Source organism: Condylura cristata, unplaced genomic scaffold (assembly GCF_000260355.1).
Source record: "Condylura cristata isolate star-nosed mole 26May11 unplaced genomic scaffold, ConCri1.0 scaffold00020, whole genome shotgun sequence".
NCBI lineage: Eukaryota > Metazoa > Chordata > Mammalia > Eulipotyphla > Talpidae > Condylura > Condylura cristata.
Window position 1 is genome coordinate 19,424,272 of NW_004567121.1, and position 13,770 is coordinate 19,438,041.

At 41.4% G+C, this 13,770-nt stretch overlaps 1 protein-coding gene across 1 annotated transcript in view; it reads right to left on the reverse strand.

The window, feature by feature from the left end:
• Positions 1-2,035: 2,035 nt before the first annotated feature.
• The window catches only part of ARHGEF33 (Rho guanine nucleotide exchange factor (GEF) 33), a 40,023-nt gene continuing 28,288 nt past the window's right edge, over positions 2,036-13,770 (reverse strand). Inside the window, exons 15-17 of the mRNA XM_004686031.1 lie at positions 13,674-13,769; positions 9,361-9,500; positions 2,036-2,602 (exon numbers count right to left, since the gene is read on the reverse strand). Of these exons, the coding sequence (XP_004686088.1) occupies positions 2,473-2,602; positions 9,361-9,500; positions 13,674-13,769 (366 nt within the window). The 3' untranslated portion in view covers positions 2,036-2,472. The remainder of the gene's footprint in view (positions 2,603-9,360; positions 9,501-13,673; position 13,770) is intronic.

Below are 13,770 nucleotides of genomic sequence, written 5' to 3' on the forward strand. Positions count from 1 at the left end.
TTATAGTGCTACTAGAAAGATAATTTTCACAAGATTTAAAAATGGACACAGAAAAGTAACAAGCCTTTTTTTTTTAATGGAGAGATGTTCTCTAATCCGAGATGCTGTCAAAGTGACTTTAACTGCTTCTTAAAGACAGCTACTTTCACATATTTTTCTTCAAAAAATGAAAAACAGGGAACCAAAGTAACAACCCCAAAGCTCTTTATCCATTTAAGAATAGAAATTATGTTTGTAACCCTCTGCATGTTAGAGCACCACTAGTAACGTTGGTGTCAACTTTCACCTTGGAATAACAAGAAGATATTCCATAATTCCTGCCCTTGAAGGAAGACAAGAAAAATACAACAAAAATAGACAAGTTACAACACAAGACATCATAGAAAGATGGGATAAACGGGTCTTAAAGAATAATAGCGGGAAACTAGAGAATAGGCACAAAGAGCCTGAGGACGGTGCCAGAAAATAATAAAAGCCCACACTACCTAGCTGAAGTTGTTCATCCACCATTACTGCAAAGCGGGAGATGGTCGCCAGACAGAAACCTTGGAGCCATATGAGTGGGGAGTTGGGGACACAAAGTCTAGGAGTTCAAATCTGTATGAAAATAATAATGAGTTTCCCACAAAATAGTATTTGAGAATATTAATGTGTTAGAGAAATATAAGACTGATGGCAACAGTAACTTGGAAGCAATTAGAAAGTACTAGAAAAATCCAGATACCAGGTGATGGAAACCTAGAGAATAGCATTAAGATACTTAAAAGGATGCTATCAAAAAGATTTTGGGTGACATTTCTTAAACCAACCCCCTAATTGCTCTTTATAATAAAGCAATTTCAAGGGAAAAAAATTTTTTTTCAAGTTTTATTTAAGAGGCTGTGTCTTCTATATCCAGTTAGTTTGACATTGCACTTTTAAGCACTGCCTCCAAACTCCTTTGGCCCGAGAAAAAAATCTAATTTAAAAGGAGTTAATTTCAGAAAAATGAAAAGCTTGGCTTAAACTGAAATATTGGAAATTCCAAAATCTTAGCAGTGATGCTTTGAGCGTTCCAAACACCTATTGTTCAAAATGCTAATGGCTAAGTTTCTCATTTTTTAGAAACTGTAATATGTAAGTGTAAAATTCCCCTTTTATCAAACAGTGCATTCAGAGGCACAGCCTCTGGTGAAGCCAGTTAGAGTAGCAAGGTTTTGAATAACAGTAATAAACTTCCCCAGACTTACTGTAGATAACATGTTCGCTGTGGCAGCACATATACTAAAGTATTAGAGATCACTGCCTGGAGACAGAGGCAAACTGTTGACACCTATTTTTTTCTATTCTGATGTCCTATTATGGTATCTGATGTTTGGGGCATGTTATGTGTGCAGACCTGGGACAGAGTATGTGGAGATAGAGCACAGTTTATTACCAAAATAACCAGGCAAGCCTCACTGCAATTGTCCCTCTGAGTTGTAAGGATTTTGTTTCTTTAACTTCTTTCAGGAACCAGAACCAGCTACTGCCGACCCTAGGTTTTCATTCTGACTTGGTACTGACAGCAACTGCACATTGTTGCTGCTGCCACCTGTCTTCAGACTGAAGCAAGTGGCTACCTCCGCGCTTGCCCCCCACCCCCAGATATCTGATCATAAGTATATGTGACACTCAGCAACACTAGAAAGCCTTTGTCTCCTCAGGGTTCAATTTGACACTAAACTGTTCCCACCTGCAGCACAATCCACACAAGAGAAAATACTTCTTTGGTCTTCAGTTTCCAGAGAAATCATTGTTCCCTATACTGATTTTGGTAACTACTGAACAAGAGAAATGCTACTTTTAATGCTCTCTTCCTATTTGGAGACTCAAGTACCTTTAAGTTTTGAAACTTCGTATCACAGTTTAAGCACAAGTCGTCCACATATAAAATGTAATTCTGTTAATTGATCCTTCGTCTTAAGAGATGTTAAGTTTTGCCTTAGGATTGCTGAAAGATAGAGTAAGGCCTGCTCCCTAACATGGTACACACACACACACACACATATATATATATGTTAGTTTAGGAACAATGGGGTGAATTAATAAGCTAAATACCTAAGAAGCATAAAACTCACATTCACGATAAATATGAACATGCTGAATATTATACTGGGGGGAAATGATTTCAAGTGGGAGATTCTGTTCTTACATTTATTTTCCTCCAAATTTACTGTTTTTCTCTAATACTGTGAAAAATCTTCATTTCCTTTTTCCCAAATGTTAAGGTTCAAGAAGCTAGCTCTCAACCACCAGCTAAGCTCTCTCTCTTTCTCCAATGTCTTGGATATTGATTTAGTTCATATGTAACTATATTAGTTTTCCTCGGGGATTTATACATCTATCTATATATATATATATATATATGGATATATATATATATACCTACACAGATATATACAAGCTTTTTATTCCTCATCTTACCACTTGATAATACAACTTTAAGTATTTTTACACAGCTGTTCCTTGGTCAAGGTCATTTGCAAGAGCAAGTCGGTTTCTGAAGAAATCTTGTTTGGTGGGTGAAGGATCCATTGAGGGATTCTCATTAGTTTTTTCCCTGTATTCTGATCCACTGGACCTAAAATCTCAGCACACAGATAAAGTACAGGTTGATTTGGTTTTAATTGTTCTCAAATATTTTATCTATCCAAATCTGTCTGCATTTGTTAAAACAGTGGCCTCCTACATATGGAATAATTTTTACTTCCCCTGAATTTCATGATGCAGGACATGTGTATCTCAGATTTGTGGTGAACATAAAGAAAATCTTTCCAATACTTTCTGGGGACAACTGTGGTAACTGTGTATGTCAGTGTAAGATATTGTGTACACCACTGTAACTTCCTAAGAAATCCTGTTTTTGATTCAACCAAGTAACTATTCCATAAATTACCAGGGCCCTTAAATTAAAATGGATGGAATTAATTGTTCTCAACCAAGATTATCATGGGCCTTTATCGGATTTGGGCATTACATTACAAACTCTTGCTTTTACTTATTTTCATTTTTAAATGAAAGATTTATTGAAGCCAACCACACATATATACTACATTTGGTAGAATGCAGAAATGAATACAGTAAACAGATTGAGAAGAGTCTATAATCTCAACCATCACAAAGGAGATCAAGCCAAATCAATAGTCAACAACTCAAATCAGTCCAATGAGTCCCCAGTCGAGGGTACATTCTTCCTTTATCTTGGTTTTACCAGCTGGGTAATCCATTCCAGCTCTGCACCTTCTGTTTGTTCATGTCAGAAGTCCCTGGAGGGAGGAGGCTTTCTGGAAATAATCTCTGACACACTAGGCTGGGGCCTTTGGACAGCTTAAACTCTGAGCCACCATGGGTACAACTAGCCCCGTGATTAAGAACCAGAATCTGAAGACCTCGTGCAGACATATGAAACTGATGTTAGACTTGAAGTTCTGTGTCTAAAGCTCCTATACAACTGACCAAATTGCCTATATGTGGAGGCAGTCAGGCATGCGACCCCATCCACAAAAGGAGGCTGGGTTCTTTCACTATTACTGGTCTGCTATGAGTCTTCGCTGTAGTCAGTTAATCATGATTATCATTCACTGAACTAATTGGGCAGAATTCAAACATCTCTTGATATTATTCAAGCAAAGAAGCTGGATCCACACAAAGACTAAAATCTGGACATCTGAAAACTTGGTAACTGACTAGAAATTTTTACTTTTCGCATGTATACTTAACATCAGAGATGAAGTAATAGCTACCCACCATGCTTTCTATTTCTGATCAGTAAGAAGCACTTTTCTACTATATCCCAGCACACAGAGGAAAAACTATTCTCTCTCTCAATCCCAGTACATCAGAGTACTCATCAAGAAAGAGGATATCTGGGTAGGGTGAAAATCCTCTTACTTTCCAGAAACTTTCCTTGGCCTCTCTTTTGAAACAGCTTCAACATGCCCCGTTCTGAAACTCTTGCAGTTCTCTCAGTTCTCAGGAGTCTTTGGTACCTCAAGTTTGAATTATCCCTAATTAGTACAGTTGTGCCCCACAAATAGGAAGTTAAATGTCTGACCATTTCATTCTTTCCCCATATTTCATTATCCAGAAGACTGGGATTGTCTACAGCTCAGAAGACAAAACTTAGTAAGCAGGATTTGAACCTAGCTACTATTTCTTGCCAATTGTTCCCCTAGATGGAAAATATCTAATCAAAAACTCACTAGTGAAAACTTAAAATTTTTACCTACATTTCCCCTCTTAGCTACATCTGATCTCTCCAAAACCCAACATGTTATACTTAGATGGTTCCAACATGCAACTGTTTAGTGTTTACCTGGAAATGGGAAAGCTTTGATGTCACCACCAGCCCCAAGGACCACAGAAATCTTCACCAGCTGCGTTCCCATTTCTGAAACAAATGCCAAAATCGCCCTGTCTAGTTTTCAAAGTCCAAAAACTCAACTTAGTTTTTTTTTTAAGCTGCTCTTCTCACAAACCACCTTCTCTGTGTCTCCAAGTGTGTGGATTTCTCTGTATTTCTTGATATAAAATATTAACTAACCGATGACTAATTTGCTAATCCCTTTCAAAATCCAGTCTTCTACTACAGCCATGACTAAAAGCACATTTATATCCTTTAAAGAATAATTTTAAATGACCACCTGGATTCTTCCGAAGTGTGGCTGTTAGACTATGAAGTAATGTATACCTAAGTTGCTGGGAAATAACCTAAGAATCTAGGAAAAATGGTCAGCGAATTTGATTTTATTCTATTTCTATATTAAACAAAAATGGCTTGTGAGGTCCTGAGGCCATTTTGGTTGATGGCAGGACAAATCTAAGTAGACACTAAAGGGACATGCTGGTAAAAACGTCCTTCAGGGGATGTATAATGGCTGCCAGTAAATTCTGACACACAGCCACCCAAATGTTTGCTGGAAATACAACAGACCTGTTGCTAACTGTGTCTACTCAATTAACAGAAACAAAGAAAATAGCAAGCCCTACAAGTACAGATTGTGATAAACATGCCTTGAAACTAGGTTAGAGCTGACGGAGGGAGGAGGGGAGAAAACCGGTGCAGTGCCACAGAACGCTATGCCCTAAGTAGGTTGGTTTCCTGAGTAGAAAGACTGTCCCTGTCTAAAGCTCTAGGAAACATGCACACAGAGAAGAGGGCAGGTCAGTACCCAGCCTGCTGGCCAGATGAGTCAGCCTGGTAATAACAGGGTGACAAATGAGCATTCACTTAAAAAATCTTCACTGAGTGTTTACTATGTGGCCAGGACTGTACTTGCAGCCTTGCAGCCAGTTACCCTGATGTTTGGGCTCTACACTGCTAACAAGAAGGAACTTTACCTTTTACTCCTAGTACACTGAAGACAGTGACTGATTTCAAGTCACCTGTTGAGAAACATTTCTAATCAGGTTTAAATTATCCAAAATGTTACCCCTCCAATAATGTCCTTAAAGTCTGAGGTTCAATAGGAAAATTAAATGGGAAATGAGAGAGAATCCCAAAGTGGATAAGGATAGGGTAAGTACTAGAGCTAGGCTTTAAAGGAGGTAAAAAAGAAAGCAAGAGTAAAATTATCAACTGATTGCTTGGTAGTCCTGCTTACAGGAGGTCTGTTCCACAGCCAAGCCTGGGCATATTCAAAAACAGTTGATAATACACCAAAAGGTTCACTTTCAATTATAAGGGACCCTACAGAAGCCCTTTGTGTATATTATTAAGAAAACAGGGATTTTAATGTGACTGGTGGAAGGAGGGTGATGACCAAGAAGAAGACACTGCGAGGCATATAAATTATAAAGAAAAAAAGAAAAAAAAAAGGAAGACAGTAGGTGAGGAAATAGGGTTCACGATTTAGAAGTCAGAAGCTTTATCTTTCACTTCTTCCAAATTTGAGAATAAAAAGAGAACACACCATTCCCTATCACTGGCTTGTCTTACTTAATCCTCTTCACTCATGCCACTCCCCCAACCAAGAATACTTGTTAACCTAGTACAAGATTTATATGAAAAGATGACATAGTGGTATTTGACTTGGGCTTTAGGACAGTCTAGATGTAAGTCTTTGACCAGCTCTACACAGGTCCTTCTAGAATGGGGTACTTGGTGTTCCATCCTGCTCAAAGGCAGGGGGATAAGGACTCAGTCCAGCATCACATTCCTGATTTCTAAGAATTCTTACTTAAAAAATTTTAAGACACTTAACATTTTCAAACTTGAAGATATTTAGTCTTTTTTCTGATCAATTCTGGGCAACTTGCAGGGACATGGACCTGGCATTTATCCAGGACAGATGTGCCTGAGATAGAAACAGAGCATCACCCTTTCCCCCAAATAGCTTGGGGATTTTTTTTTTTTTTACTTCAACTTGACTTTCCCTTTTGAATCCTGTGGATATGCACATCCGGCCCTCCCAGCCTCAGAGGGAAGAGAACCCTTTCTCAGGTTTTCTGTTGCATCTGGCTCCATGCCTAGCTTCATCCCGAAGCAGCATTCTGGGTGTGTGGGGCCACCAGCCAAACAAGCCCCTATGGATACAAAAAGTGTGTCAGTGTAGACAGGAACGAGCCTCCAGAGGGTTATGGGGGAGGCACACAGTGAGCCCCAGATGTGACACTGGCAGCTTTTTCTGGGTTTGGTCCATCTTGAACCTCTGAGGTTAGGTTCTGGCGTGGTTTCAGTACCTGGTATTAGCTACTTCTTCATCACAGGGCTTGCTGCCAGCCTGACCTCCCAACTCTTTTCAGTTTCTCTCTGAATCTGTCCACAGGCCTGACCTCGATGCAAACTCCTACATAACAGATGAGACTTTGTCATTCACCAGTCTATACAGTCTAGTGTCTCATACAGCAAATGCATCTAAGAAAGAATGCTTACTGAATGATAAGAATGGTGTATTCTGACTGGACTAAAAGCCAGACTTTCTGAGCTACACTGGAGCCTCTCTGCCTTCCTTACTACCTTAACATAAATGGAACATACTTTCCATGGTCGTTGGATGAAAATACTCAAGAAAGTTTACTCAAGCTGCTTCTTTATTCCAGACCAAGTCCCCAAAAAGATACTGTGGCACCCTCAATTGGTGAAAAGCAAGTGTCACTTGGTGGTGCTCACAGATCTACAGCAAATCTAAAAACTCAGAAAGCGTGCCAGAGGAAGGAGCCATCTGCATGGCACCCCTTAACTTTCATCATCTAAAGCTTCAGAAACTAAATACAGTGCCAGGATGGCTGGCAGCAATGTGACTGATGCAGGAGGACTAATCAATGAGAAGGATAAAAGATCAGGGGGATCCATTTGACCTCCTACGAAAGATTCCCAAACTGCAAGAAAACTGAAGGCAATTAAGCAACATGAATTTGAAGAGTCCACAGCAAATCCTCAGCACTGTACCAAGGGGGTTACGGAACGATAAAACCTGAGGCCACCTTACTTTCTTGTTTTATTGTTTAAAAACATGTGATTACTTAGACTGATCTACAACCAAATCAAACTACATGTAAAGCAAATCTTAGCGCTGAAAAGGACTCAGGTGAGCATCCTGAGCAATCTCTCACCACAGCAGGAATCACTTCCACAGCCCTCTTGATCCAGGTCATCTAGCTTCTGCTTAAAAGAGCTCAGCCTCTCCTGAGGCAGCCACTCCAGCTCGAGGTTAGCTGCGTTTTCAGGAAGTTCTGTCTCCTACCAGTTGCTTCCAGTTTTGCCCCCTGGATATAGGGAGGACAAGGCCACTCCCTTTACCGAGGTAACTAGCAGAGCATTTTCTTACATCTCTAAAAATCTAGAACTTAATGGAACCAGTGGTAGCCCTGTGGCTCATCACTTTCTAGTAGACAGTAACCATCATTACAAATGGCAGTGGGCAAAAAGAAGCTGTTTTGGGGAATAGAGTGGTTAAAAAAAAAAAAGGCTGGGGAATCATACAGTGCCTTAAGAAATGTGGAGCCCTTAGAAAGATTTAGGAGCCTAAAGCCCAAGGTCAGTTTGGAAAATTGTCTGCTTCCAGGTCTCTCCATCCCTGCCAAACTTGACAGAGGTAGGCATTGGGCCAGAAAAGATTTAAGTGTATGATCCTAGAGAGAGGGATGCAACCATTAATTCCTGACCTTCAAATAAAGGGAATGTGGCAATAGTCTTTCATGCACGGGGTTATCTTAGCAAAACTGAACCGGACTTGGTGCAGTAGGGCTGTGTCTAACTGTAGTAGTGCTGTTCTTCCTTCCTCTTCCTCCTTCTTCCAGTACCAACAGGTGGGAAGCAACAATAGAGGCTCATTAATATCAGTACCACTCACTCCATGAGAAAAGTTTAAACTGTCAAAAAAAAAATCGTCACTCAGGCCTGCCTCCAACTCTGCCATCAAGGCCATTTTCCAAATCAGGCAGTAATTTCTGACCACAAAAAGAAAGTGACTTCCCTGAGGTTCCTCATGGATCAGAAACTCTCCAAAGGCAGCAGTAATGCCTTTGCTTAACTTTTACTCCCACCTAAAAGGAGAAGCTGTTTCTTGACTCCAAGAATGTGCTCTACCAAGACAAATTAAGTTTCCCTCTCTAAGGAAAGGGATGGAGGCCTGAGGATTTACAGAAAAAGAGGCCTGAGGATTTACAGACAATAGGAGAATCCCTTTATGTAGTCCGCTCTTTTCCTTAAATTTCATGTTGGGGTTTGGTCACTGTCTCCTACTGTATAAGGAAAAGTGCTGACCAGATTGCTAAGGGTAGGGGGAGGGGAGTGGTGAATCCACGTAAGACAACAGAGATTAGTGTCTTAGTATCTACATAGAAAATACCTAGTTTTCACCTTCTATGATGTGGGAATTTCATTAAAGTGATTTTTAACTAGGGCCAAGTAAAATTCATTCCATTATTCTGCCGGGGGAAAATGCTAGCAAAAGTCCCAAAAAACTAGCATCCACAATAATCACAGGACTCTAGAAGCCAAGGTGCTGAGATGCCCTTAGAAAGCTTTCCACAGTTGGGGAGACTGGAGGGAGCACTCATACACCCAGCTCCAACAGTGTTTCCCGCTTCTCCAGGTCTAAAAAGGGATTTAACTGTTACCAATTCATCTCCCAGGGTACCTCCTCGCAGGGCACATTACTTTGGGAGCAAAGAAGGCTAAAGATAGATGAGGCAGAGGACAGGGCTGAGTTTGCTTTTCCTCTAGCTTACAAGGAAAAACACCTTCACCTGCAAGGAATTGTGGCTACTGGGAGCAGGCACTGGACTTGAAGCAGTTGTATGAAACCAGGCTGGTTGATACTTATCACTGTTCAAACCTCAAGACTCAGCCTAAAGGGAAATGAGTTAGTGCTGTCTTGTCTAGGGGCTACTCACTTCTTTTTAAAGAGCTTGCGGAAGGAGCTGCGAAAGCCCCCTTTCTGGTCTTGCCTGGGGTTTTGATCGCTGAAAGATGTTTGTTCACTTTCTCTTTCTTCCTTTGGACAGAATCTGGTGGTGTCTTCTAAATGCATCTCCTGAAAACACAAAAAAGGGTGTTTTTTGTTTTTTTTTTTTTAACTCTTTTCCAAAGTTAGTATCTGTCCTGGCTATGGGATGATTTTTAACTTTTTGCACTTTTCTCTTCCACCCCAAAAGATTAATGTGGGCACTCTACTCCAAGTAAAGCAATCCTAGACTAATTAAGAAATCGGTAGTTGGGAAGGATAATTTTCTGCCAAATGTATTTTTCATGTGTCAAGGCAAGTAGCCCAGTAAGATAATGATAATTAAAGATCAGGAAATAAAGGAAGTTAGAGCAGTTTTAAAGAGTACAGCGATTAATTCCTCATTCTGGCACCAATTGCTGTCTTGCCAGAAAACCAGAAGTACTCCCTTCTATATCCGTTTATGTTTCTCTTTATATAAAATAAGCAAGCTCCTTGAAAATGATTTAAACTCAACAGTCTTACCCTCTATTTTAGATATAAGTGAGGGAAGGCATTTTTCAGAGGTCAGATCTATTTAATAGTAAATGTCAACTAGTATTTCCAACCTGTAAATATGTCTTTAACACAGTTTTTGTAATTCTTAATCCATGGTATTTGGGGTATAAAGGAAAACAATAATACGGCTCTATCTCTTGTGAACTTCATAGTTTCTGTTTAAATGTGAGATATGCTAAATAAAATAGATATTGAAAATTAGATGTTATGTGTACATATTTATCTTAAGGTGACTAAAACTTAAAAGAAATAAAAAACAACTGCTTGATTTTGAATAACTTTAAGAGACCCCAAGAAGCCAAAGTAAAAACCACCCCATTAATGCCCTGAAAGTTTCATGAATGAATGGGTGACTGCTTGCGGATAGAGAAATACAGTGGGACAGGGGACAGCTTGCGTTTTGTTTGTTTTTGTTTTTTCAGGAAATAAGTGGTCTTGACTTTGAGACATTAAGTTGGCATTGTAGTAGCAGATCTAGAGATTCTCTGAGATTCTAAGATTCATAATTAAACCATGGAGATCAACATCTTAATGGTTTAGTATGATGTTTCTCATGGTGTGGTCCTGGGCTATGGGATCTCATCTGGGGCTTCTATTTAAAATGTAGATTCCTGAGCCCCAATGCAGACTTTCTGAATCAGAATCTCTGGAACTAGGCATAGATAATCCTATGGACACTTAGATTCTAAAAACCAGCATTAGTGTTTTAAGGTATGTCTTTTCCCTCTTGGCACTTAATGTATATTTGAATCACATGGGAACTTTTTAAAATGCAGATTCAACAAGTCTAGAAAGGGATTGAAATTCTGCATTTATCACAGGTTTCCTGATTTATAGTCATCCAACGACTACATTTTGAGAAGTGGACTTTTAGGGATTATTTCGGAATTAAATGTATTAATAACTTAAGATTTTTAGGACTTAACTGAGGAATGACATATATTAATAGTTGCAAAGAAATCTTTGGAATGATGATCTTTATAAGTCTTTGCATTTCTGTAACATTCCATACTTTCCAATGCATATTCACAAATTTTTGCTTATTTGACCTTATCCTCACAACAACCCTGTGAGGTAGGTAAGGTATATATTGTCTTAGTTTTACAGATGAGAAAACTGGAAACAGAAGCTAAGGGCACTGCCCAAAAACATGTGGCTATTTGGCAACAGAGTCAGGACTAGAATCCAGATCTCCTGACACCCATCAGGTGCTCTGGGCACTAAATAATACTGTTTTCTTTCTTGACTCTTAGAGACAGAACAGGACTTAGGCGTTGGCTGATTCTGCTCATCAGGGGTAGAGGATGCAGAGAGTATATTTCAGGAGATGGAACGGTAAGAACTTGGCACATCTCGGCGTGAAAAAAGCTGATGACTTTAAGCACAGGGCTGTTGAAGGGTTGATCTTTCATGACTAAAACCTCTACCCTGCACTTACCTCACACACATAAAAGCACAAGCACATACATATATATACACAAACATGCACATATTACACACAGCCTCTGCATGCCACCTCTCTAAGGCTCCCCAAAATGCATACCTTCTGAGGTTTCAGAAAGAAACATTTTGTCCCAAAACAGAAATAAGCAAAGTGAACTTTGTGTGTTTGCAAAGTTTACTGATAACTGAAAGAAAAAAAGGCCTCCTTTTAACTGACCTCTGTCAGACACCTCAATACATTTCTTTCTGAAGTGGCCTAACTGCTATTTATGCTGTCAAGGGAGGAAACTTGCTGGCCAGTGTATCTGATTAACAATGCCTAATATACAGCTTGTTACTTGGCATGTCTGATAGTCACAAATACATTATACATAGTTAACTTCTCAGATATTATTTCTGATAAAATGGTTTTCACCTGGCAACTATCGAATTCCCAACTTTCTACATCCTATCAACAAGAAAAGGACATTTTTGCAAAAATATGAATGCTCATGTGTTTACTGTCACTTAAATTATGCTAGTTAGGTTCTATATGTAAATCCCTGCCCAGTCCACTCTGAATCACAGTTACTTCTTTCTATTTCCCTTGTTAATGAATTCTGAAATTTTGTTAATGAATTCTGAAAATGTAAAAGCGATCTGTCCAAAAATTTTCGTCGAGTAGAATTTCCTAAAGTTCAGAATTCAAACTCAGAGACAGAGGGAAATCTGAGAACCTGGGGCACCTCAGAATCCCTAGCTGAGCACACAGCAGTGTCTGAATCTCTGCGGGGTTCAGACACAGACTATATTCCTGGAGCCCAGGTGGGCCACAAACCCCACAGTTCTTCATTACCCAACTCCTTCCTGGGTGAGGAAGGAGTTGCCTAACGTCTCCTATTCTGGCTAGCATAGCACAGCACAGAAGCATGGTCCCGGTTATGTTTAAACAGCCCATCAACCTTTTTGTATGTCTTCCTGTCCAACTCTTCACCTAGCCAACGTCTAGGTAGGCAGCTTTTACAATCAAATCCAGACAGACAAATTATCATTTGATTTTAAAAGCTCGGCCCAACATCCCTCTCCTGGGGTCCAAGATGTGTTATAATTCCGTGTTTCCCTGTGTCTTTCCTGAACTAGAGCAAAGACTGAGTGCCATTTATTTCTGAACCCTCAGCACTAGTACAGAGGGCAAAGTAGTCGTTCAGTATTCACTAAAAAGTGAATGAAAGGAGTCAGGGACACCTCATCGGTCGCTACTCACTTGAAAATGGAACTAAGTCCCTGTTCCTAGGAAGCCTCTTCTAACCTAGGCTAAGGATCCCCAGAATGTGATGCAAGTCATACTCGGTGCAGGTGAAGTCAGTTCCGGACAATGTCGTTTTCAAGATGTACCAACACTGACCACACTTTTGAAATGATGTTCAATAGGCAGGACTGCAGCGCGGTCAAAGCTACGCCGTTCCTCCGTGTAATCAGAAAAGCGCCCTTGTTCCGATCACAGCAGAGCAATTAGGCATTGCTCGGGGACTGCTACGAGCCCTTTCACGGACTGGAACAAAGGGAACACGTCTCTATAGGTCCCAGGCTTGCAAACACCAAGGTGGGACCTCAAAATACCGAGCAATGACAGAGGTCAAAGAAGGCGTTACGGGTCAATGCTTTCATGACTATTTCGGGATGTCCTTAACCACTGGCATCTGTGAGGGACGGTGACACCATTTTTCGGTCAGAAGGAAAGCGGGTGGGGGGTGGGGGAGGAACTTAGCTTTCCAGGGAAATTTGCTGGGAGTCCAGTGACCGGACCACTGGTCTTCTCCCAGCCACAGACGAGGCAGGACTGGGGAGCTAGACCGGCACACACAACGGGTTCAGCGTTCTAAACATTAAACAGGGCGGTGCAGCTGACAGGGAGAGGGGCGGGACAGGCCGGGCTTGAGCGCCCCGCGGGGAAAGGCAGGAGAACCGAGGTGCCCCCGCAGGAGCGGGGCGCAGCCAACACCCCTGCCGCTAACTGTGTGAGGTGCGGGGTGGTGAGCCGGTGTAGGAGTCCGTGTGTGGTGCCTGCTGCCGTCGTGTAGTATGTGAATGTCTGCGGGACGCGCTCTCGGGTGGCGGGACTGCAGAGCCGGCGCGGCTCGCCTTGGCGGGAGCCGCAGCCCCCCCGCCCCCCGGCGCCCGCCCGGGCACCAGCCTCCCTCTACCTAGGCGAGCCCGGGCCGCGCCCTGGAGACCTAGCCCCGGGGTTGCCGGCGCTGTGGGTTTGGGTCGGTTTTACTTTACCCTCCTTACTTCCAAATAGGTCTGCTTTTCGCTTTGGGACCTCTGTTGGGGGAAGAAGGTCCGGGGCGCGCCGCGGGCAGCGGCGGCGGCGGCCGAG